Genomic DNA, 26,796 nt, shown 5'->3' on the forward strand with positions numbered 1-26,796 from the left:
GTTCCGTTACGAGTCCAAAGCATGTGTCACGCCCCCTTATTGGAGGTGGTATGCGAGAGTTGTGGCCTCAAATAGTGAAGCATATAAGCTTCGCAGCGGTTAAGTAGTCGCTGAGTTGCGAAGCCCCGTACACGATTAGCCTTGCGCTGAATTTGCGAAGGCGACTGAAAGCCGGTAGCGCCCTTTCTCCGCGGTAAAAGTCGGTGCATATGTTTTTTTTTCTCTGACAAAATACGCTGATTGTGCACGGAGCTGTCGTTGCGCGCTGAATGAGAATGTGACAGACTCCAGGTTCTGCTTAGCACTCCGCGACTGTGCCTACACAGAGGACCTATTTACGTAAATGGCTCCATGAAGCGTATTCCATCAGCGCTGGCAAACGTGCATTGTCTTTGCGTAACGCCCTTGCGGCACTCGATGTCACGGTTGAGTAAACGTTTCCTGGTGCAGTCGGCAGTTCTCCGCTACAATGGGCGGTTCAACTTGCGTTTATGCTTTTGAAGCACACAACGAATGCAATCTGTTAGTGAACGCATGCTTGTCTGCCTTGTGAGCTGCCACTGCCAGCCACGTGTCTAGAACTAAGGTTTGGCTGTGCGCACAGCCCCCTTAATTGTCTTCGAAATTAGCGCGGCGCACACCAGCGGAGGGTTTTCGCATGTGGGCGTGAACCGGAAAAACTTGCCCTCGTACTATTTTATGCCGTCTGCCGCTGCACTCGTCACTGTCATGTTTTGGATTTTATCGCTTTTTTAAATCCTTTTTAGTTAACAGGCAGCTCACAGCTTTTTCTTTTTCCTAAACGTCCGCCTGTATACCATTCCTCTTTCTGTGGCACCCAATCCAAGATTCGAAAGGCAGTGCCACCGTAGCAGGTTCCTCTTTCAGTATATCCTTACTTGCGTTGCAGTTCTAATGTTTGTTTGCAGAGTGTTTTAATACACTAATCATTCTTTAAATTTGTTTTGGTTTCGCCTTGGTGCCTTCCCCTCATATCAGCTTTTAAACTTCTTAATTTAGTTCAGTACCCGTGTAGACGTTTCCAGATGAGTTGCGACAAAATAACGTTTTCAGTCTTGAATTTACCATCCCGTGCTCCTGAGATCTTCACCTCTTATCTCTCTTTATTCATTTTCGTGCAGCCATATGCCGAAAGCGCTACTTACCTCCTATCTTCAGAATAACCTTTTCGACTAAAATAGAGCTATAGCCGGATACTCTTCAAAGAATTCCCCTCCAGCCGTTCAACGGACCCCCCTCCAGCCAGTGGCGTGACCGACTCTCCCCCTTGATCGATTGTGTTAACTGATTAATGCTAACTATGTCGCCGTTCGATTCTGCAGTTTACTACGTCGGCATGTCAGCTGCTTCCCTTCTCCAGTTTCTTTCTCTCATAATTTGTTTTTCACGTGCATCGTTATTTGTTTGTCATTATTTGCAATATGTGAACGATTTGCTAACTTCAGGCTACAGGGGCGCACAGGACCTTCCAAGAACAGTGCCTTTATCTCTGCCCCTCCGCTGAGAGAATCCGTAAAGCAAACCGAATAAACAAAGCCCATGGCTTCCGAACAGCCGGCTTGGCAACGGTGCTGTGCAGCTGCTCGTACATCACGGGTGAAGACGGCTCGCATTACCGCTTTTATGGGAGAACGAGAAGCGGAGCTAGACTTGCGCAATGCCCTACCACGCATTCCCCCTACAGAGTCGAGCGTCCGTGCGGCTGTGATCTTTCCCGCCACAGAGCGCACGCATTTGCGCTACGCTCATCAACAGCTCGTTACGCCAAGCGTTATTGACATGAGGAAGAGAATGGCGGTGATAATAGCCGGCTGCGTAACTGCCCAAAGATGATGAGCTCGAGCCGGGGCCTCTAGTGGCCGCGGTTTGTTCCGATTATTGATGTCTGGGTGGCCGGTGGTTGCCGAGGAGGGCTGCAGGAGCGTAGATTACTATGAGCGGTTGCCCCATTCTGGGGGTTAACGTCATCCATTGCCAACAATGTTATTCCTGCCCATTATTCGGGGTGCTGGTTGACCAGGCAGTTTTTTTTTTTCATCTGTCAGGAACCACTGGCTGAGCGGGGCGTACTATTACCTGGCTCAGGTTGCTATCTCATTGGCTATACGTGGCTATACGCAAAACTTTTGTTAATGCGGCATTCAAGGACGACGGAAGGACTTGATTCAAAGTGATTTCTGCAAGTGAGGTTTTCTTCGGAGTTGCAGACTGTCGTAATCGAAGCCTTTAACGAGCGTTCACCTGCATCCCAAAGGGAATGCTGCCCCGGTGCGCTTGAGCCAGAAGTGGCACATCGCCCGCCGTTTGAGTGGTCTAGTGTGTGCCATCTGTCGTCACGTGAACCATGTGCGCCAGGGAGAGGGTACATTGTTGAGAGGGGCGGGATGTAGTGAACCTCTGTGCACAGAACAATGGCCGGGTTAAGTACTCCACAGCTGTTTTGTGCCATAACATTAACCTTGGTGTTAGGAATAGGAGCTAACAACCGAAATGTTATTTGTCAGATTTTGCAAGTGTGTACTACTTTTCGTATTCCGCGGAACTAAGCGGTTCTTGAATTTTTTAGTATTGTTACAAACACCTGTGGTTAGAGCAAGTTGAAGGTTGTTCGTCGTCCATTAAAACATTTCGCACCAGTACGCAATCCACTGTTTTAGTGCGGTCAGTTATTTCTGATGCAAAGTAAATTTCAGTTAAAAAAAAGAAAGGCAAACTAGCACGTGACTATCAACATAAGAGCAGCGAATGTACAGCACAAAACGCTCCGTAACAACGAGTGGCCTGATGACTAGTTGGCACGAACTTCTGGGTTATGCAGGAGAGATAATTTTCTGTTATGACCGGCTGGGAGCAGGCAGTGCATGTTGTTACATAGACTACAGGAAGAGCTGACGGTCACGCTATCACTCTGCCAAGGTATTGCACGTGGTCTGCCTCGTGGCTTCTCGCCCACTAACTATAGTATCACTAACTTCCTTCACCCACAAATCACATCACGCCTCTCTCATGAAATTTCTGGAATGCAGGCTGCTGCGATGAAGAATGCCCCGTGGGCTATGCCTCCCCGCTGGAAGCCGCCAAGAAAGGCCACCGCGAGAAGCTCGTGTACGTTCCCTGCATCGTGCCTTCCAAGGAGAGGCCCGACTACCTGGCCGTCGTGTGCGTCGACCACGACTCGCCTGATTTCTGCAAGGTGAGAGAACGCTACCACTTGAAGCCTCCATTCTGTCAGCCATTTTTAAATCTTACTTGACGGTGCTTATCCTCTGCTGCAATTTTCTGTGGCTGTTTAGGATGATAAGCGTGGATATTGTCGCGTCTGGCAACAGGAAACTTGCGAAAGATTGAGTGGTGTAAGAGGATTGGCGCTCAGTATGCCGAACTTAGGAACTAATACGGTTAGCGGAAACATTAGATATAAGAGCGCGGACATTTATTTGTTCTGCATTGCGCTTTGGACAATATATGTGTCATGCGCAACATATGCAGTATCTGGCGAAAAAGAAGTTCAGGGAGCATGGAGACTAGTACTAGTACTAAAGTCCGAATTGCCATCTACGTGGCCCGTAGAAAAATCTGATGCCAACATCTCGAACAGCATTATTTACACTTGTTCTCTAATCGTACTTTCAGCACTTCATCCTAGAAATGCGGAATCGTTACTTGAAACATGAATCCTAGAACTTGAATCTTAGGATCATTACTTGAAATCGTCGCACAGAGCATGGAGCTAAAGAGCAAGGACAGCACAAAATTATTTTGGGTTCCGAGCCTTGCCGGAATTAGAGGACTTGAGAGTGCAAATGCATGCGGTGCACAAGCTCTGAACAAAGAAACCAAGAAAGTAAAAATCGGTCCTATGCGAATAATCGCAATTTTCTAAGAGCAAGTTTAATGTCCTTTTATTCGATTCGATAAGCAAATAAAATAATGCACGTTATTTTTGTTGTCTTGGCGTTCTTACTTGGTTTGTTGGCTCGGTAACACGTTGCGCCGTTCGGAGAGGACGACGCATCCTTGAAAGTGTACCTTTATTTAGTTATTTACGTACGGTCGTCAGGTGTGACCAGCATAGGAACACTTTCAACAGCTCCCAAGAAGCACAACGGTGGGAGGCTATCTGTATCGGGTCATAGCTCGCACCAAGCGAGGAGTCGCGGCCTTCCGCTACACAATAGGCCGGGAGCCTCCGCCGTGGCTTAGTGGTTATGGCGCTCGGCTGCTTACCCGAAAGACGCGGCTTCGATCCCGGCAGCAGCGGTTGAATTTCGGTGTAGGCGAAATTCTAGAGGCCCGTGGAGTATGAGATGTCAGTGCACGTTAAAGAACCCCAAGCGGTCGAAGTTTCCGGAGCCTTTCACTACGGCGTGCCTCATAGTCTGAGTCGCTTTGGGACCTTAAATCCACTAAAACCAAAAAGACAGGGGTTTGCCCGAAGCAAGACCTCAGCCAGCCTCGCATCCTTCAGACCCGTGATACAAATGGTTGCTCACGCGCACGCTGTCATTATCGCGCCAAATTTCTGTTTTGGCCAATCATTCGCTTTCGTGCCTTTCTCCCAAAAAAGCTGTGCGTCTGAAATGACTGAAATAGTTAATGCACACTGGATTAGTGCTCCGTACCCGTAGTGGAAGTCAGGGTTTCGTTTATGAACAGCTTCAGCGTTAACTGCAAGACTTATGGCGGCACCGCTAACATATCCTTGTTTCGCATGGATACTCGTTTTGTGCGAATAAGCGCACAACTTCCGAATAAGCACGCAAATAATCGATTCGTATTAGATTCGGTTATTTCACAGTTCTATTAGTATTTGATTCAATTTCGGAAAAGGGCCGCCGCGGTGGCTGAGTGGTTATGGCGCTCGGCTGCCAGCCCGAAAGACGCGGGTTCGATCCCGGCCGTGGCGGTCGAATTTCGATGGAGGCGAAATTCTAGAGGCACGTGTACTGTGCGATGTCAGTGCACGTTAAAGAACCCCAGGTGGTCGAAATTTCCGCAGGCCTTCACTGCGGCGTCTCTCATAGCCTGAGTCGCTTTGGGACGTTAAACCCCCATAAACCACACCAAACCAATTTCGGAAAAGTGCTATTCGCACACCTCTAGCAAAAATTTACTGCATAAATTGCATGGAATTAGTACAAAATAAGCTCTTAAGAAAGGTACAATAATTAGAATAACGAATAAAAAAACCTGCATTTAGTAGAGTCCATCCAAGGAGAATGGAAGCCACGCACGCTTTAAGATCGTTTTAGAGAACTGATTTTTATTTATTGTATTGTATTGTACTGAATTGAATTGTACAGTTTAATGCCTCAAAACTTCATATGGGCTATGAGGGACGATTTAGTGGAGGTCTTGGGGTTAATTTAGACCACATGGGGTTCTGTAACGTGCACATGAGGTCACACAGCACACGGCCGCCTTCAGCGTTTCGCCTCCATCGAAACCGGCCTCCGCCGCATCCTGTATTGGTCGTCTCAGTTTTTGTCCTATAAAAACGATTTGTTTGCGAAGTGGATCGCCACTCGTTATGGTACAAGATGGCTCTGTGAAGACACTCGTACTCTTGTTGCAGAACCATGCCTCCAATAGGACATGGTAAATGGAGTGCTCTTTAATTCAAAAAGGTTCTTGCTGCGAAGTTCTGCGAAGTTCTGCGAAGTTCTGCAAAGTTCTGCAAAGTTCTGCAAAGTTCTGCAAAGTTCTGCAAAGTTCTGCAAAGTTCTGCAAAGTTCTGCAAAGTTCTGCAAAGTTCTGCAAAGTTCTGCAAAGTTCTGCAAAGTTCTGCAAAGTTCTGCAAAGTTCTGCAAAGTTCTGCAAAGTTCTGCAAAGTTCTGCAAAGTTCTGCAAAGTTCTGCAAAGTTCTGCAAAGTTCTGCAAAGTTCTGCAAAGTTCTGCAAAGTTCTGCAAAGTTCTGCAAAGTTCTGCAAAGTTCTGCAAAGTTCTGCAAAGTTCTGCAAAGTTCTGCAAAGTTCTGCAAAGTTCTGCAAAGTTCTGCAAAGTTCTGCAAAGTTCTGCAAAGTTCTGCAAAGTTCTGCAAAGTTCTGCAAAGTTCTGCAAAGTTCTGCAAAGTTCTGCAAAGTTCTGCAAAGTTCTGCAAAGTTCTGCAAAGTTCTGCAAAGTTCTGCAAAGTTCTGCAAAGTTCTGCAAAGTTCTGCAAAGTTCTGCAAAGTTCTGCAAAGTTCTGCAAAGTTCTGCAAAGTTCTGCAAAGTTCTGCAAAGTTCTGCAAAGTTCTGCAAAGTTCTGCAAAGTTCTGCAAAGTTCTGCAAAGTTCTGCAAAGTTCTGCAAAGTTCTGCAAAGTTCTGCAAAGTTCTGCAAAGTTCTGCAAAGTTCTGCAAAGTTCTGCAAAGTTCTGCAAAGTTCTGCAAAGTTCTGCAAAGTTCTGCAAAGTTCTGCAAAGTTCTGCAAAGTTCTGCAAAGTTCTGCAAAGTTCTGCAAAGTTCTGCAAAGTTCCGCAAAGTTCTGCGTGTCACAAAATCTGTTTAGAAAAACCTGGAGAGTTTCGATAACAGACGAATGGTTTTTCTGTCGTTGTCCTCAAAGCTGTTGTTCGCCGCCAGGCTTCATACTCTAGCGTTTAGTTTGTTGTGACGAGAACCTGTGCGAGGTAATAACGTCGTATGCGGATATTGACACCGCGTCAGCATGAAATGTGAACGACGTAGTACGTGGACTTCGGAAGTCAGCGCCACATTTCGTGCAGTCACGTGCACCGAAGCTCATGTACTGTAGGGGACAAATGTCTCCAGGACGCGCGACAAGCAGTTTTAGCTAATAGCTGCCATGTTTGTCAGCGATGGCCTGCTATCACTAGCTCACATCATAGCACACGAGTCGGACTTTCACCTCGGCAAGTGTGGCCTCCAGCCAGCCAGGAATCAGAGCTATCAGCTTCGGTTCCCGATGACGCGTCCTGGAGAGTTTTGTCCCAAACAGTACAAATCACATGTTCCTCAGCTGCCGCTCGGCGTTAGCTCAGCTAACTGGCGACTTCTGTCTCAGCTCTTTCTGCGTTCCACGTGAGTGAGTGACGCTCGCCGGTGAAACACCGCTGGCGATGCAGACACGTGGTAGAGAGCGCTGACTCTCTCTTCGTCTGCGATAAGATATCAGTATTTACAGCCGCCAGTCGCTCACAATGAGTTGTGAAACTGCCGGTGAGGTGACAGGTCTAAGCCATGGACTCCCGATAAGCAAGGAGAAATATGTAGGCGGTCAAACACACCCAAACAACGCTGACAGCTTGTCAGCAGCCAGAGGCGGTCACGCTTGCACAGCATGGAAATAAGGCGATATGTTATCGAGCGGTGGCTAGAGAAATATAGCGGCAATCAATTGGATCGATGCGGAGGATATGAAATCAATTTTCTTTCTCTTGCCAATCTATTCCTGTTCGGATTCTGTTACACATCTGATGTCATTGCCTTTCAATCGGCAATCTATTTAAATTTTGATTCTATTTTTATTTCCTTTCTACTGTCTTCTAGATAATTTGGTTTCCTTTCTATTAATTTCTTTGTTTTTATTTTCTTTATATTCGTGATCGCTTTCTTTACTCATTTTTGCTGGTAATTCTTAATCAAACTTCACCTTCCTCTTTATTTCAAGCGGAGAAGGAATTTCTCTCTCTCCACTTTCCAACCGTAGCAGGTGGAGAGAGGAAAATCTTTCTAAACACAGGCTTGACACAGACTTAAGTAAAACACTTGTTGGGGCTAGTTGGTAGATGGTGAAAGTAATGACGGCGCGACCAACGGGTACACAGAAGACACACAAATGACAGGACCAGAGCCACTTGCAACTGAGTTCAGTTTTCATCAGGCCTGAATTTTTGTAAGCAAACCGAGCAAGCAGCTGCTTGCTGATGCGATGCACTGCGTCAGCAGTGATTCCAAGAAATGGAGACAGATTCTAGTTTTGATTTATCTGTGATACGGCTCGGCTGCCGTAGGAAAAGGCAGGCTTGATGGGAAATAAACTCAGTTGCAAGTGGCGCTGGTCCCTTAAAAAAATAGTCCATAGACAGTCTATAGACTTCTTGTAGCCTCTATTGCCTTCCTGTAGGTATTTATTTTTGTATACTCATACCCTAATGACTGTCTATAAGATTTATTTTACCTACAGACTGTTCTCTAGGGTTTGTCTACAGATAGTTCATAGACTTTATAGACGGAAGTCTATGGACAGTATATAGACTGTCTAAAGAAATGTTTGAAAGGGTTGGTAGCGCCGACTAATTACTTTCACACAAATGTCAACACTGGACAGTTCTCTCCTCCTTCAAGGCCTCCCTAATGCTGTAGGTTGAAAAAAAAAATTGATAGCAAACCCTCGCTTCCACAATTGCACGCTACAGGTCACGCTGACTGCGCCGAAAGTCACATGGTGAACCACTTGCATCTGATTAGTTCATATCCTCGGGTGCATATGTGCCGCACCGTGAACGATCCGGCATTTTGCTGCTGAAGTGGGTCACACTTGCAGTTCTGTGGCCTCTGCAACACTGTATTTATTCGGCGGCCCAATTCGCAAAGCTGTTTAAAATATGTAACAGTTTGGGATCTGCCGTCGCTTTCACACTTTCTACTCGCGCACGATGGAGTTTCCAGTGATTCCGCTGTCATCCGCCCAGCTACCAAGCGTCTGCTCTTCGACATAACTACGCAGCCGTTTAAAGCCCATTGTAAGCTTTGTTAAAACCGGTAATATTTATTGCGCGGTCTAGCTCAGATGGCATGCATCAACTGCCCAACGGAAGCGATCGCACATTCAGATCTCCACAAATGAATTGAATCTGAACGGTCGCTCGTGCTTTATTTCATAATTTGTTTCTATTGGAAATAAACTGCTTCGTAAGCATTACCTTTGTCATTTAGCGCTTAATGCACGCTTTTCCTTTCGCTCTGCTCATAAATTTCTTACAACCTGATTTTCTGTTGGTTGTTCTGTCTTTAGTATGACATACAAATGCATGACAACCGCACTTTATTTCTTTGCTTGAATTTTTAACTAGATAATACATGCTTATTATACTGTGAACTGTTCTCGCAGTGGCCTTTAGCGCTTTGTGGCAATGCGTGTAGAGTTCGGACGCTGTCATGGAGACTTGGGGGTGCTTTATTGCCAAACCATTTTCATTCTTAATAAAGTAAACTTGAACTTCAATAGAAATTAGCGTTTAGGCAATTCCGAGGCGCTTAGACGAATTTACGCGCTGTGGCGCCGAGAAGTTTCCAATATGCGGGCCGTCATCTTTACTGACAAGTCCATTTCCTCTTGCACGTAGCTACAGCTTTCGAAACCCTGGAAGAGCGAAAGAGGCTTAATTGAATCGCGAGATTTCAGCGCGAGCGTGAGGGCGCAACTTACTTCAAGGGAGCCGCCTACGCCGCTCCTCCACGAAGGCCTCTCCGAGCGTTGGGCCCTAGTCGCGGCGCGCGCAATTTGTCGGCGGTTCGGACTCCTACCGCGCCTAGTTCAAGGCGGCCGTGTGCGCCTAAATGAAGCTTCCGGTCTGCGAGAAAGTGCGGCCACTATGTAAGCGCCGCTGCAAACTAGATTTCCTTCTTCTGTTAGCGCCTGACGAACCGTCTGCCTTAGTGTTGCGGAATTATACTGGCTTCTGTTTTTTTTTTTTTCAAAAAAAGAGCGCCAGCTGATAGAACAGACTAATAGCCTGAGTCGCGCGTGCTGCCAGGGGCTTCCTCGAAGAACCGGAGCACTGCCGGGTTTCTGTAACGTCTCAGAAATTACTTAATCACGCACAGCGCCAGAGCCTTTTTTTTTTTGCCACATTGCTACGTTTGGTAAAAACATCTGGCTATTTTCCTTGTGTCTGGGATATTGACTACCAAATAGCTAGCCTGAGACTTTAAAAAACAATGAATTTGTCATAAAGCGGTTTTCTGGTTATTCGCGCTTCCTTGGGTTTTCGCATTAAAAGAATGGTGGTTTTCCTTTCGCGAAGTGAGGTCAGGTAGGGAGATACAAGCTGTCGCGCATTATACCTATTGCCATCCATCACTCTGGACTGCAGCTCGAGGGTTTAATAAGTCTCAAAGAAAGCTTCTTCCAGGTTAGAAGAATTGATTTCTTGGACTGTTGGCAGTAATTCTCAATATGAGTGTTTCACGCATAACTTCCAGACCATTTTCAACAAACGCCATTTTGGGCTGCTTCGATTATGCAGGCTTGCTGTTTCGCTTTCTTCTTGAATTACTGGCTCAGGGAGCGCGCTGAACTCTGCATTATTTCGTCATTGACATTATATCGTGAAATGGTACGAAAGCATAATTTGAAAGATAGCGCGTCCTCTGCTTTCTCGAAGCATCAGCTAGAGGCAGGAAGGGCATAATACACAGAAATAAGGTCGATAAATTGATACCGCGACACATACCGCGGTTGCGACACCTTAAACTTGGCGCAAACGATTCTCGTGTAATTGTATAGAACTCGCCGTTTTAACACGCCCTATGAAGATACATAATTATTCGAAGTTTTTTGCTCGGTACAACAGTTCTGCCATTCTATGTGGTATTCAGTGCAAGTGAAGCGTCTATGCTTGGACAGAAAGCCAAGCAGCACAGCAGAGCCGACGGTAGTTAGCAACCACAACATATGGCGAAAATGTTTTTCGTAAGTTCGTTCTAATCGCACTAAAGGGCTGTTTCTCTTTTCTATCATCTTTGCGGTCACCAGGTTGCATCTGCATGGTATTTAATACGTCACGCACTCCCAAATTGCAACCGGCGATGAGACGGAGGAAGGGAAAGATGGGATACCCTTCATTCGTTTTTCTTTCGTTGTTGCGCAGTAGGAATTCATCGTGTTTCGTCACCAACTAGCCCAGCCCTGCATTTTCCAATTTCTTGAGGAAATTTCCAAGCAGCTTATTGCGCATAGAAGCTCAGACTTTACGGGTCTTAGTTTTGTGGCTCCAATAGTCTAGTTATTTTTCCCTGCGGCTATTTGTTTGGACACGTGTTTGTTCCAAAATGTTAGATCTGTGACTGATGTTTGCATTTCGGCCTCCACGGCGCATGCGCAGGTGATCTACCGGCTCTCGATGCCGTACAAGGGAGACGAGTTGCACCACATGAACTGGAACACGTGCAGCAGCTGTTACGGCAAGCCCAACAAGCGCCGAAACCGGCTCATCTTGCCCAGCCTCAACAGCGATCGCGTCTACGTGGTCGATCTGAGCCACAACCTGAAGAAGCCCACTTTGCTGAAGGTGCGTACACGGCATGTCAGCCGCCTTTACAGCGGCGACATTTTAACAGAACCATTGATCAAATCTCTGCTCCTCTCGACCCTTGAACTCGGCGATTGCGATTGCCCATCCACGCGCCTCCAGCATATTTACAAAAAAACCGCCTAAATCTTAACACCCTGCTGCCCGTTCGTGATGTAAACGAATATTGGTACTTTACGCACTGGGGTTTGGCTGCTTTGACAGTCTTAAAATGATGAAAGTAAATTGTCCTCAATAACCCGCTGTTCCTGCTTAACAAAATACGTAAATGTGTTTATAGATCTTAATAAACACATAGGATAGATTTTATTACGATCAATAAATGTTCTGATGCGATTCTCGAGGACAGGCGAACATTTCTCACCATCGGACTGGAGCTCCTGTTGTGTGGTTTTTCTATACTGGCTTGATGCGCCGCAAACTGTGCCATAAAAAAAAATACTTGGGCGTCACTGAATTGCAGCTTGTGAGTTGTAGCTGCCCATTTCAATTGCAAGGGTTTTTTGATCGTTGAGACACGTCTCACCTAATTCCGCTTGAAACGACCCGCTTTTGGAAAACGGAGGTCGAATGCTACCTTGTTTCCTTACAGGAGGCAAATTAAGGTTTATTGCACTGCACAAAACTACCTATTTAGTGCTCTACACTGCATAATCCCACTCGTCTGCGCTTTGCCTTGGGTAAACACCATCTTTGTTGCACTTGACCTTGACCCGTCTTGCCTCATTCGGGACTTGGAGTTTCCTCTACGCTGCTCTTACCGTTTCTTGAGCGCCCCTGAGAGCTCTTCTGGGACTGCCCTTACAGTGCTGTCTATAAATCTTTCCGGCTGGCTCTCTTAATGCCCGAGAAAGCTTCAAGGGCTGGTCATGCAGGGAGGGAAAAGGGATTTCGCTTCGCGATTGAACGCAGTGATATTCGCAGCCAACAACGTTCGCGTGCGCCCATTAATCTTACCGGATCAGATAGTTTTCGCGAGCAGCGGGTGCACAGCCACTCACGCTGGTGGACTCCTGTTTTGCGCTCTGCTCTGGGAGCATCAGGAAGGGTATTGTGGTTCATAAAGCGCTACGCATTTGTCGTTTTGCTTGGCTTATTTCGCGCTTCCTTTCACCCCAAGCACACTTCCATGATCGTGTTAAGCAATGTTTAGATTTAAGTCTTGAGTCTTTCCCGTCCGACCATGAGGACGGTGAAAAGTCCTCAAAGAGCCGGCAACTCGTTTAGCACTCGTCAATGCCACTGCCACCACCATGTGTGTGCCTCACTTGGCTCAAGTCTCCTTTCTTGGGGCCGTTGTGGCACCTCTTGTGGAAAAACTAGCTTCACTTCATGCACCCGAAGGGCAAAGCTGAGTGATCGGAGGTTCTTCTGGAAATTTATTGGCACTGCCAGTACTGCAGCAGCGCGGTTTACTTTGCAAAGTATAGAGCGAGCGTGGATGCTTGAACTGGTTGAAGTCTGGACCAATTGAATTGAATGACAAAAGGACGGGATTTAGAATGATTGAATGCGTTTTAGCGGCATAACCTCCAGCGGCATTACCTAGAAATGCAGCGATGAGCAACTGCACTCGATGCTGACTTGTTTTACATCAGTCGAACGTGTGCTGGATATGTTGCCTTACTGCCTGGTGCAGCTTTCCGGGCGTCACTTGACTATGAAGCCGCGCTTTCATAAATTGATTTAATGAGCACATCAGCTTATGGGGAGCTCGTTGATAATGTCTGGTATTTACTGTTTGACATAGTTGCAAAACAGATTTCAAATGCTGCTTCGTCCTGTCTGGTATTTATTGTTTAATTTAGTTTCAAAATGCATCTTACATACAGCTCCGTGCTTGCGATGTGCATGAGGAGGAGGAGGATACTTTATTTTCATCGACTAAGGTAGCAGTTGGTGTGGGGTTATAGCCCCATCGAGTGGTCATGAGCCCGTGGCGTTCGGCGACTTCTAGGGCTGTTGGCACAACCCGGATCAGTGTGTCCGAGTCGGAACTGAGCAATGCGGCCTCCCACTGGTCTGGATTCGAGAGCTGCAAACCTCGCGGAGGGGAGTCCTGAGGGAAAGCCCAGAGTATGTGGGATAGAGTGGCATGTTGGCCACATAGTTGACAGGAGGGAGAGTAGACCCCGGGGTATATGCTGGCATATATCGCGGTGTTGGGGAAGGTGTTCGTTTGGAGTTGCCTCCACGCAACCTCTTGGGGTTTAGTTAGAGAAATATGTGAGGGGGTCTAGAAGTCTACCTAAGCGGTAGTGCATGGTTGTGTCATGAAATATAACCATACGATCTCTCGTCGTCCGCAGGACGGGCGACAACACATCCCGGCCAACGAATCCTCGGGAATGATTGTGGGCCGCCTCGTTTCCTGGATGGGATGAATGCGCAGGGACCCAGACCATTTGGATCGGGCGGAGTTGGTCCTTGGTGGAGCGGAGGAGAGATAGGGTGACGGGGGAGACCCGGCCTTTGGCTAAATTACGAATCGCAGATTTAGAGTCCCTGAAGGTGATTTCTGCAGAGGTGGAGACCATCGCCAAGGCTATGGCCGCTTCCTAGGCCTCTTCAGATGATCTGACGGGAAGGGAGCACGCAACCAACGGCCGTCCACAGTAGTTTACAACCGCGAGCGAAAAAGCATCGCGATCATAGTATTCGGCGGCGTCGACGTAGACCGCTGTCTGATCTGTTAAATACTTTTTATGCAGAGACTTAGCCCTGTCCTTGCGGCGAGCGACATGATACTCTGGGTGCTGGGTGATGGGACGGAAGCTGGGCCTTGTCGGTGACGGTCGTTTCGAAGCTTATTCTAAGCTTGTCGAGTATGTGACGTCCCGTGGAGGTGTGGGTGAGACGCTCGTACTGAGCGGTGAGATGGGCTTCCGAGAGCTCCGTCACAGTGTTGTAGACCCCTAATTCCAGTAGTTTATACGTGGGGGTCCGGTGGAGGAGATGGAGAGCCGCCTTGTATGCCTGTCTAATAAGGTAGTCAACGCGGTCCCGTTCCTGGCAGCTTAGGTAGAGGTAAGGGAGGGTATATGTGAGGCGATTGATAACAAACGCCTGATCAAGACGTCTGAGGTCAGCCTCTCGAATGCCTTTATGTTTATTAGCAATGCGACGAATTAAACGAATGGTCTGCGAGACAGAGACTGAGTTTAGCCAGAGTGTCTCGGTGTTTCTCCGATTGCTCTGAATGAGAAGCCCCAATACCCTAATGGTGAATACTTCGCCTTTGGGTTGGCTGCTAGCAGTAATGCAGCTGGGAGGATGGCCGTGGAGGCCGGGTTGACCTCGAATGAGCAGCAGCTAGGACTTCTGAGGTGAGCACGGGAGGTCGGCTCCGGCTACGTGGCGCTGAATGATGTGCATGAACAAGGTTGTCAAAACGTTTGTGCATTTGAAGGTTTTACTAGTTCGGAAGTACGATGGTGTTCATGAATTGACAGTGGAGCATAAAGCGGCCTGCTCTTTGTCATAGATGTCTTCTACTTGCGCAGGTCATCGAACCAGAAGAGATGCACGCCCTCGGTCTGGCCACGCCTCACACACCGCACTGCCTCGCCGACGGAAACGTCATGGTCAGCACCATGGGGAATCCCGACGGCAGCGCTAAAGGTACTGCGCCCCCTAGAGGTGGGCTGGGGTACGTGTTAATTCGCTGCATGCCCCGGCCACTTTTTAACGCGACAGCGTTAAGGAGCTCGTGTCGCAGAAAAGCCGATGTCGTCGGCGTCATTGGCGTGAGCGAAAAATGGTGCATCTCGGTAGACACCTGAACCGCGCCGTAAAGAAAGGGATTTTAACGCGACAGCGTTAAGGATTGATCGATCGATCGATCGATCGATTGGTTGGTTGGTTGATTGATTGATTTAATGATGGATGAATGAATTGATTGATTGATCTTCGATCGGTCGATTGATCGATTGATTTTTCCTTACCTTAAGGCGCGATCCGGGTGTCCAGCGAGAAATGTGACGAGCAACGCGTCGCGCTGAACTGGCGATAGCGTTCCGTGGACTCCTTGGCAACGCTGCGACACGTTGTCGCGTCTCACTCTTAAAGACGAAGCTTAAGCGTCCTCCAATTTTTTTAAGGAAACGGTAGAGGGTCGCGTTGTTTGGGAGCAGAGACATCTACAACTTCATGGAATACGAATATTAGGCAAAATTTGCGCACCCAGGCCATTATCCTTGCCATAAAGATTTGTTCCCTTATAAATGTTGCACTAAGATGTCGGTGATGTCGAACTGAAAGTGGATACTTTTTTGTAAGGCGGATCACCCAATAACAAAGGGCGCTATGGAACCCAGCTAGAAGTCGCAGGTCCAAAATGGACACGAAGTGGTCACATTTTGATTGCAATTAAACAAAATGCCCCTTTAGTGTGTGCTATTTCGACACTTTGCTGAAAGAATCCAAGTGGCTAAAATTGGACACATTCACTGCGGCGTCCCTTATAACCACTGCGTGCCTGAGACGCAAAAAACTCCACCAGATGGAGTTGACCGTTGCATTTCGAGCCGCAGACCTCTACAGTTTTGACCAGCGTCAGTGAGTGGTTTTATTTCCATCGTTTTTTTTTCCAGGGTGCTTCTTCGTGCTGGACGGCAGTACACTGACACTGCGCAGCGTGTGTGCCGGCTCGTGCAAGTGCGCCGCCTTCGGGTACGACTACTGGTACCAGCCCCGACACAACGTCATGATCAGCAGCCAGTGGGGGGCGCCTTCCGCCTTTAAGAAGGGCTTCGACATGAAAGACGTGGAAGACGGTCAGTCCCCTTACAACTGAACTGGACGCGGTCGAGTGCGCAAGCCCCCAGGATGACTTATTCGTAGGGTTTTCTACCCTGTTATGATGCTTTTTGGACCTTGTGTGATGCACAGTAGCCAACTAATTTGCTGATACGAAGTGCGAAGCCATATGGCCTTACCCCACTTTTGACAGTACGCTAGCAAGTGTCGGGTAATTTGTTGATGTAATGTTCTGTAGAAGTCAAAACTAAATTTCGTTTACCGTATTCTTTCCCACCTTGGTGATAAGGGAAAACAGCAAACCGTGAAATAGACATGCACCCATTGACACAAGTGTTCGAGAAAAGAATAAAGGCAGACAGCAAGACCTACGTCAGATTTGATGTGCTGTTTAGAAGAAAGGTCATTGAAAGGACGTCACCGTCTGGGAGGGAAATGTGTCTGGGTCGTCTGTCTCGAGCCGATAAAACGAAAAACGGACGAAGAGACTCGCGACGCTGCCCAACGGTCGGCTTCGTTGCCGCACCTTGCCCCGATATCTACCCTGAAACGCACAGAGACGTCGCTATTATAGGGCCTTCCTTCCAGAGGTCGTAAAAAGCGCGATTCGCTCCGTACTTCGAGCCCGCTGCAACAAAAAATGTGAAGAAAAAATCACCCTGAAGAAAGCATAAACTGCAGCGTTTTACAAGGAACCGAGCGTTTATAGCTCGAAGGAGGCAGTGTACTGTGGCTCACCGAGAGTCAAACAAAATCAGCATGGACGAATTTTTTTCCACTTTTGCTGTAGTTTATGATGCAAGGGTAAAAGTTCCTTCACCACAGCCCTTCATTAGTTGCCTTACTTTGCTGATGGACCACTACCACTAAATACGACTGCCATAGAACGCGGCATGCTAGGCGCCTGGGCAGTGCTCTTTTATTTCCTTCAGTGCATGCACTCCCCGTTTGGAGGCTTTTGCATGTGCCTAGATATTTTGAACAGCCCATATGATGTGTGGAACCGCACAAGTTTTCTCAGTGAGACCAAATAAAGAAGTACTTTTAAATGCGTTTGAGTTTTCGGTCCCGTTTCTCTGTTTTATCTGGCTTGTTTTGCGCGGAGTTCAGTACCAGAACTTTATTTCTCCACTTCACCTTCCTTGCAGAGTTGTGGCGCGATAACTATGGCGTTTGCTTCGCTTATCTCAAGGCTGCTGCGGGATTTAATCCCGATTTCAACGATATTTTATTTCAGCCGATATGCGAAAACGCCCTCACGCCGAGGTTTCATTGTTGGTTCAGGGGCCCCAGGGAGTAGAAATTAATCCAGAGAAATTCAATGCATAGCAGCTCATACGTGACGGTTTCGAACATAAAAATCATTCATAAACCATCACAATACAGGAAAGTGTGTGGTAGCAGTTGGCATGTAGGTCATACGGCCTGCACACTTGTGCAAACACACTGCGAATCATGTTTCTTGTTCCCCTCTCTTGTGTTCAGGAAAATACGGCACACACATTGACGTGTGGGACTGGCCCGGGGTGGTGCTGCAAAAGAGCCTCGATCTGGGCACGGAAGGCCTGATGCCTCTGGAAGTGCGATTTCTCCACAACCCGGACGCCAGCGAGGGCTACGTCGGATGCGCGTTGGGTAGCACCGTGTGGAGGTTCTTCAAAGATCAGGTTGGTGAGGGCAGCTTCGCTGGCAACCGCACGGTAATTAACTCTTCGTTTGGAAAAAAAAAACCTTCTGCAGTGATACGGAAGTGCATCATAACGAGGCTGTCCACATTCTAAAGGCTTAATAAAGCCGTGCGTGCCCCTTGAGAAAAATTTAGTTCTGGCGGCTTCAAAAGGCATAATGAATGACTTCAACGTTGTGTTAAGTCCCATTTTAACGCGATAGCGTTAACGAGTCCGTGTCGCAGAAAAACCAGCGTCGGGGTCGTCGTTGCTGACCGCGAAAAGCAACCTAGGTGGCAGATGGGTCACCTAGGTCACGCGACTTTATGGCTTCATCACAACCTGCCCATCGGACTGTGAGCAAACTGCCCACTGTGGCAGGTAGCAGCGAAATTAATGAACGGACGCGAGAGGCGTCTCGGGGATAGCAACCTGTCGCACAAGTCCAACCAGTGGCCGCACTTGCCATCGCAGGGTAGTTGCACATTTCATAACCGCTGCACCAATCCTCCAGAAGTGGTATGAGGACTCGTAGCCCTCTATGAATGTGAAGTAGAGAACGGCCGATTCCGCATATACGGGTATTGACCGATTAAAGCTATCTCCTCGTACCGTTAAGGCGGAGCTTATGTGGCCCCTCTAACCTTTAACTATCAGCGCCCTTCACCGATATGGTGTGCGCCAAGGGGAGGGAGGGGGGGGGGGGCAACATATAAGCAGAAATATTTGTTGCTTTTTGGTTCCCAGCGATGGTTAATCACGCGCATATAATTAGCAAGACACTCTGCGGCAGAAGATGGAAGCGACTGCTGCGGATCAAATAATGAAATATTTGAACTGAAAAACGTTCTCAGAGGACAACCCTGATCTAGTAGAATGTAACTAGATGTAACGACTGGAAAATCAATGCATCGTTCACAGTGTTAATCGCCTCAATATTTTAAACTGCTTCAACTGCAGCGCGTAAAGCAGGCTGTTTTGTTTTTGGACGGTATCGTGCTCCAACGGTTTGGCACCAAAGGCATCGCATACAGCGCGTTGGGGTATGAACACTGCTTTCGGAAAAAAAAAAACGGGTGCAGTGAACGGGGTTCACGGCTTTCTACGTACAGTTTTTGCCAAAAGTAAGCAAGCCGCATTCTTTGCTTCTTCCTCATGTAGTGGAACCCCTACGGCACACCTAAAAACCAAAAGGTATTGGAAGGTGATGAACAGGGTTCTTCTTGTCACACAGTGATTTATAGTTTGATGGGTGCGATACCTGTTTCGCTATATAACTGAGAAGCAAGCCGGGCGGCGTGGTCACTTCTGGCAAACGGGGTGCCTGCTGGCGCAGTGGAGCTTTCGTCAGTGTGCTCTGCAAGGACGTTTTTTTATTATCGCTATCGTTTCTAGTGCGTTGTATTGGCTTCTGCAATGTCTGTATATATTACTCTTCATTATTTGGTGGCCAAGGGGCTCTGGAGAGTACTCTTCGTTGTGCCAGTTAGCACGTAGAGCCTTTGTCCAAACCACAGCTCAAGAGGCTTGCTTCTAATTTGTGTAGTGAGGCTCCTATAGCACCTCTAAGATATTTCAGCTTGGTGTGGATGCGGGTTCATCTCAACTTCGGGAGAAAACGCTGGCGATGCTAAATAAACCTTACTAATATATGTCGCGAAGCCGAACCTGTGAGCTCTATATATCCGAAAAAAGGCTACACATTCAGTGAAACTGGATTGCGAGAGCAGGGACGTCATACGATATGAGAAACGCTCTGCTGTGCAATGTCTGCGCAGAGTTCTTTTGAAATATGTTCAAAGAAAAGAGCAGGAGCTAACCATTCACCAGCACTCATGCCTGCTAAACAGACCTTAAGCTCAACTCGTGTGCACTTTACTTCTAAAGTGCAATGAAACATTGGGGCCATTCTCACTTCTTTCTCCCATTTGCTTAATGTCCAGATTGACGTCAGTAGGCGGTTCTTCGTTACTGTGCCCAGCAAATGCTGCAGCCATTTTTTTCCTATTCGTTTGACTCTTTTCTTGCTCAGAACTTTTGTTTTGGGATCCTTTTTCAGTGTAGTATTGGAACAGGATTTCTCGTTTTAATGGACTTTTGTTGCTTTCTATCTCAGAAGCAGGTGACAAAGCGCAGCCAATAAAGTTTTTAGCCTTAAATTTGACAATACTCTTGGCGGGAAAGCGCATGATTATCCGCCTCGGGTACTTGACATTGTCAATTTTTGCCTAAAAAAACTATTTGAATAAGTAACTTTTACGCGCCCGTTCCACGTCGTTGTCGTATGCGTGGTCGTATGCGTGGTCGTATGCGTGGTCGTATGCGTGGTCGTATGCGTAGTCGTATGCGTAGTCGGCGTAACCGGTTGTCCAAATGGCAGAGCGAAACGCCACCTGAAAGGCGGCTGCCACGGTAATATCCCGGAGAGTGGCTAGTAGCGTAACACGCCACCTGCCATCGCTGGCAGGTGGCGTGTGAAAGTCTGCACTCAAATTTTTCATTGCTGACTACTGTAATCTTATGTCGTTTTTTATCTGTATTTGACATCAATAAAAAGATGTCAAATGTAGATCTAGACACCCTTCTGTCGATCTAGATCGTAGTCTAGAAGATACTGGCCTAGACGCAGTTTGTACTGAGATGTGAAATGGGTTAAAAGAATGAGTGACTGCTTCTTGCCAAAAACCCAACTCGTTTACGTGTCGACGTTATATTGGCCAAGCGTACTGGACAGTTGTGCTTTTCTAACGAGGTCATTTAATACTGTTGTTAATTCTGGTCATTTCTCACTAATGCTTTCAAGCATTTCACTACTGATTAGCGAGCTTGTCTTGCATTCTGACAGAACAGCACGCGCTGATCTACCAGTCGGCAATGAGCTTTTAAAATGCAACTTCAATTAAGCTGCGTCTCCTTAAGATTATTTATTAACGCGCAGTTTTCTTACAGGACGGCTCTTGGAGCGTTGAAAAGGTGATCACAATCCCAACAAAGAAAGTGCAAGGCTGGATTCTTGACGAAATGCCAGGTAACCCCTTTTCCCAATGTTTCACTGGCATAGTTGTCCGCATTTGTTTAAACTCAATTCAAGCATCGACACAAAACGAAAGCAAGTATAGCTGTGATAGTAAAGTAAAAGTGCTCCTGCCTTTCATATATACTGTGTGGCAGAGCTGCCCCCGAAAGGGATAATGAGTCGTAAATGATAGCGCGCTATCGGGCCGCAGAAAAGCGCAAACATTTTGCGGGTGAAGAGTTTTTGCTCGTTCCTCTGTCGACTCGTGTGAATAGCAGTTGAGGCTGGTGTTTTGGTTTCTGAAGTAATAACGTGAACTAGTCCAGTTTCTTTTTTATGATCGCCTTTGAGCTTGCCTCGGTAACCTCTAGTTTGCGTGACAGTTGCAATAACTCCGAGGCAAGCGGGTGAAAGTTTTTGGACGTTTGAGCAACAAGGGTCCTCAAATACATGCGATAAGACACTATTAACGAGCATAGATCCGTTTGTATTCTGAGCAAACTGCACATCATAGAATTCAAGAAATACTTTCAGTAGTAGATAATCGTACTGGCGAGGTGTTGGCTGATATTTTTACTTTCCTAATGATATCTCTTGCTCTACACTCTTCAGTGGTGATGACAGGAACAGATGAGATTAGCCACATATTAACCGTGTCGGGATTCGCTCTGCTTCTGTCGTATATTCTAAAGAAAATATTATTCCTACCACTACCCTAAAAGGCCAGTATCCTCTAAGAATTTCTTTTAGTACATATTTCTTCAAACACATTAAAAGTGAAATTTGGTTCTTAGCTAAACCTCAATAATTCTTCTATCAATGAACAGCCACGATAAATACGTTCGCGCACTGTTTTCTGGCCACTTCGAGCTTTGTGGTTGAAGGCTCTCCTGCAACATTCCTCTTCAAAAAATAAAAGCAGCATAAATAAAATTCAACAAATGCGCATTTTTGGTTGCACCATATGCCACGTGCAAACCTTTGCAAGTGCAGCGGTAACATATAACGGCCGGCTTTTTTCTTTTTTAAGCGGTGATATTAATGTTAAACGTGCCCACTTTTTTCTTGGGTGATTATGGGCATTGTGATATTTGCGTAGGAGGTTTTTGCTTTTTGCGCGAATAAGCAGTCGGGCGAAAACGACATGTGCACAGCGCCGCACAGCAACTAAGGCTACTAATGACGGCAGTTTAGCCTAAAAAGGATATGAAACCTTGGGAGTATTGCATGGTTTCGCAAGCTCTTCTCAGCCGTCTGCTCAGTTCGCGGAATAGCGCGCTGGGCGGATTTCTTTTAGACTGACGCAATCTTGTAAATTTTGGGAACCGTGATGTGGTCACTGGAATGCAAACTAGGACGTTCAACTTGTGCGTCGAGTTGCTTTCGAGCCATTTAGGCGTCGTGCTAAGACGACTCAAGCACTTTAAACGGCGCTGGTGATCTATACAAATTGAGGGATTGTTTAAGAGCGCTACGTTTCTCGGTGAGCCGGACCGGCGCACATGTCTGCACACTATGGGATGCGATTTTCACACGAAGGCAATATTCAGGCATAATGCATTTGTTCTGTGTCCTGTTTTTCTGTTTTTTTTTTAGTCTAGCTGTTAGTGGGACGTTGGACTGGTGTGCAGGCAGCGATTGGGTTTAGTCCATTCACTTCCGCGAACACATGAAGTGACTTGCGTGTTCTCGCTAGGTGCACGCACGCCGACAGTGTACACGGGAACGTGGCTGATAACAATGTCGCCCTTCCTTCGCTGGCACAGCTGCCATCGTTGTGGCTGGAAGTAGGCTGAGTTGTGATCGGTCAATCTAATCTTTAGTTGGACGAGCTTCGATAACGCCGCCGTGAAGGCGCTTCTCACTGAATGCGTAGATGGTGGCCAAGGCCGCAAGGCACGCGCTGGTAGAGCAGATATGAAACATCGCCAAGAAAACGGTCCTGTGGAGATATTTAGCTCTACCGTACGGTAAACACGGTAACTACGGCAATTGCTATCGTACGGCAAATGTGGCTTGGCAAGCCTGGCAACGGTAGCAACGTCAACGCGTTACCGTACCTGCCGTACGGCTAACCGGCTACGCTAAAACTCTCTTCGTGTAATCGTGTAATATAACAATCCCATTAAACCGCCGAGATACGTCAGCGATAACACCCTGACGTAGTACGTGCCCGTCAGAATAGGGATGCTAGGCTCGCATGTCAAGCGAATAAACGCAGTTCTATTTGAACGTCCCTGCATCGGTTCAGCTATAGAGTATTTGGATCGCAGTGTGCCATTCGTGACGCAGGCTCTACAAGGACTTCCTACTGCATCCCGAGCACAGCGGTTTTGTGCAGCTTCCTCCTTTATCCCTTCCATTACGGCGCGGTTCGGGTGTCCACCGACATATGTCAGACAATTATTGCCAATTTACTTTCCTCAAAAGAAATAGGTGCCGTGATGGAAGTCTCCAGAATAATTTCGACCACCTGGGGATCTTTTAATGCGCACTGACATCGCACAGCATACGGGCTCCTTTTGCGTTTCGCCTCCATCGAAACGAGGCCGCCGCGGTCGGGTTCGAAACCGGGTACTCCGCTCAGTAGACGAGCACCTTAACCAGTAAGCCATCGCGCGGGTGGAAATGAACGGCCTCAACAACGTTGTCAACGCCAATGAACCCAATGAACGCCGGCGGCTCACTTGTTTAATAATTGGTTTTTGGGGAAAGGAAAATGGCGCAGGATCTGTCTCATATATCGTTGGACACCTGAACCGCGCCGTAAGGGAAGGGGTAAAGGAGGGAGTGAAAGAAGAAAGGAAGAAGAGGTGCCGTAGTGGGTGACTCCGGAATAATTTCGACCACCTGGGGATCTTTAACGTGCACTGACATCACACAGCACACGGGCGCCTTTGCGTTTTTCCTCCATAAAAACGCAGCCGCCGCGGTCAAGCTGCTCACTTGTTTTGTTTGGTTTTTGAGGAACGGAAAGGCGCAGTAACTTCCTCACGTATCTCGGTGGACACCCGAACCGTATACCGTAAAGGAAGGGATAAAGAAGGGAGGGACAGAAGAAAGAAAAAGAAACTGAAAATTGGGTTTTGAGGAAAGTGGCGGCGCGGCGCAGCAGCGTGACAGTGACTCGGTGCAGCGCCTCCTCTATACATATAGGAGGCGCTGCTCGGTGCAACAAGTGGCGTATGTGCAGTAGTGACTAGGGACGCTTGCCCGAAATGCGCCGCTGACTAGCCTACGGTGGCTTTCGCTACAAAAACAAATTTTCATTTTCTTTTCACTTAAATGTCGGTGCAGGCGTGGTGACCTAAAAATACTTGGGTTCAATCCCGGCTGTGGCGGTCTAATTTCGATGGGGGCGAAATTCTTGTGGCCCATGTACTGTGTGATGTGTGTGACGGATGCGGTGCAGTGGAAACACTAGAACATCTGCTCCTTCGCTGCTCCGCGTTCGCCGATGCTCGTCGCGATATGCTCGCGGCCTATAGGGCGCAGGGCATACTACCAGACTCCATCAAGACGCTATTGTGGCCGCAGGGCAGTGCGCGCACTCGTGAGGGAACTTTGGTGAGCCTCTGTGCATTCCTCGAACACACGGGCTTGACGTCCCGTCTGTTCTCCGTCAGGTAGTTACACGCAGTGACCGAACGCTCCGCGAGTTCTACCTTGAACGATTAATAACTGGACGCCCCACTCCAGTTGTAACCTACACAGTGCTGTGCGCGTGTGTGATTTAATTCCTCTAAAATGAACTAATCACGCGCACAACCTGGACACAGTTCTCATTGTGTAAATAGTTTGTACATATTACTTCTCCCCCTGTCCTCTATTCCTGTCCCCTCACCTCTTCATTTCATTTCTCCATTCTGCCTGCTGTCCTTTATTTCCGCTGTCCCAGCTCAGGTGCTTCAGTATCGATGGCAGATGCCGGGGCTAGCAAAAATCTTTTCCTTCCTTTTTACTATTATTTTTAATAAAACCACTACCACCATGTACTGTGCGATGTCAGTGCACGTTAAAGAACCCGAGATGGTCGAAATTTCCGGAGCCCTTCACTACGGCGTGCCTCATAGCCTGAGTCGCTTTGGGACGTTAAACCTCCATAACCCAAACCATATTTCTCATTTTACTTCAGAAAAGAAGCTCCAACAGAGACAAGACGTAAGAAGTGACACGGACAAGCGCTTGTTTGTGTCACCACTTACGTCTTGTCTCTGTTGGAGCTTCTTTTTTTAGTAACATGCACCAACTAGCCCAGCAAAAAGTTCTTGAATACATATTTCTCATCGGCGGGCCTGTTGAGGTCTGCCTACCCACTGCCACTTTCGTCTATCTATATCCCAATGCAGGCTGCATATGCTACGCGTCAGAACCAGTACCATAATATTCTATGCTCCAAGAAACAGTCCCCTGGAGGTTAGCTATTTATTTCACTCCTAGGGTGAACTTTAATAGCGATAAGTCATCGTAATTGTTCTCATCTTAGCTAAAGCGAAAACTTATATGGGCACAAATAACGACCCGCCGCTGTGGCTTAGTGGTTAGGGCGCTCAGCTACTGATCCGGAGTTCCCGGGTTAAAACCCGGCCGCGGCGGCTGCGTTTCGATGGAGGCGAAACGCTAAGGCGCCCGTGTGCTGTGTGATGTCAGTGCGCGTTAATGATCCCAGGGGGTCGAAATTATTCCGGAGCCCTCCACTACGGCACCACTTTCTTCCTTTCTTCTTTCACTCCCTCTTTTATCTCTCCTCTTACAGTGTGGTTAGCGTGTCCACCGAGATACGCGAGACAGTTACCGAGCCGTTACCTTTCCTCAAAACAAATTCTCTCTCCAATTATTGTGATGAATATCTGTCCTTACTACCCAGGTTGCCCCGCCGCGGTGGCTCAGTGGTTAGGGCGCTCGACTACTGATCCGGAGTTCCCGGGTTCGAACCCGACCGCGGCGGCTGCGTTTTTTATGGAGGAAAAACGCTAAGGCGCCCGTGTGCTGTGCGATGTCAGTGCACGTTAAAGATCCCCAGGTGGTCGAAATTATTCCGGAGCCCTCCACTACGGCACCTATTATTCCTTTCTTCTTTCACTCCCTCCTTTATCCCTTCCCTTACGGCGCGGTTCAGGTGTCCAAAGATATATGAGACAGATACTCCGCCATTTCCTTTCCCCAAAAAACCAATTATTATTATTACTACCCAGGTTCGAACCCGACCACCGCGGCCACGTTTAGATGGAGGCGGAATTCAAAGGCGCCTGTGTGCTGTGCGATCTCAGTTCACGTTAAAGATCCCCAGTAGTCGAAATTATTCTGGAGCCCTCCACTACGGCACCACTTTCTTCTTTTCTTCTTTCACTCCCTCTTTTATCTCTCCTCTTACAGTGCGGTTAGCGTGTCCACCGAGATACGCGAGACAGTTACCGCGCCGTTCCCTTTCCTCAAAACAAATTCTCTCTCCAATTATTGTGATGAATATCTGTCCTTACTACCCAGGTTCGAACCCGACCACCGCGGCCACGTTTAGATGGAGGCGGAATTCAAAGGCGCCTGTGTGCTGTGCGATCTCAGTTCACGTTAAAAATCCCCAGTAGTCGAAATTATTCTGGAGCCCTCCACTACGGCACCTTTCTTCCTTTCTTCTTTTAGTCTCTCCTTTATCCCTTCTTTTACGGCGCGGTTCAGATGTCCGCCGATATGTGTGACATGTACTGCGCCATTTCCTTTCCCAAAAAGCAATAGTTAATTTTCAACTGAGCGCTTGAGCAGGAAAGTTCCTCATTTATTTTTATCTCAGTGAATTGGAAAATCTTACGCCACTACGCTCAATTTCAACGCTTAATTATAATAGTACTAAGGCCATTGTAACTTTAAGTCTCGCAGTTTAGTACAGACTTCATGCGGTGGAGCACGAACGGTGTGTCAGACAAAAGGCTAAAACGCTGGGTTTTACTTTCGTATTTCTTTTTTTATTCTGCACCGATAACTGCGAATGGAAAGTCGCTGCAAGGCTGACCACGTTCACTTTGAGAAGGTACTTCCTCCATCGCCGCCACCGCCATAGGTAGTGATATGCAAATGAACGGC

At 47.5% G+C, this 26,796-nt stretch overlaps 1 protein-coding gene across 1 annotated transcript in view; it reads left to right on the forward strand.

Moving 5' to 3' along the window:
• Positions 1–26,796, forward strand: part of LOC144136391 (methanethiol oxidase-like) — a 38,759-nt gene that overhangs the window by 298 nt on the left and 11,665 nt on the right. The window contains exons 2-7 of the mRNA XM_077668674.1: positions 3,048–3,214; positions 11,071–11,256; positions 14,781–14,898; positions 15,870–16,052; positions 17,521–17,702; positions 20,652–20,730. Of these exons, the coding sequence (XP_077524800.1) occupies positions 3,048–3,214; positions 11,071–11,256; positions 14,781–14,898; positions 15,870–16,052; positions 17,521–17,702; positions 20,652–20,730 (915 nt within the window). The remainder of the gene's footprint in view (positions 1–3,047; positions 3,215–11,070; positions 11,257–14,780; positions 14,899–15,869; positions 16,053–17,520; positions 17,703–20,651; positions 20,731–26,796) is intronic.

Source organism: Amblyomma americanum, chromosome 6, assembly GCF_052857255.1.
Source record: "Amblyomma americanum isolate KBUSLIRL-KWMA chromosome 6, ASM5285725v1, whole genome shotgun sequence".
NCBI lineage: Eukaryota > Metazoa > Arthropoda > Arachnida > Ixodida > Ixodidae > Amblyomma > Amblyomma americanum.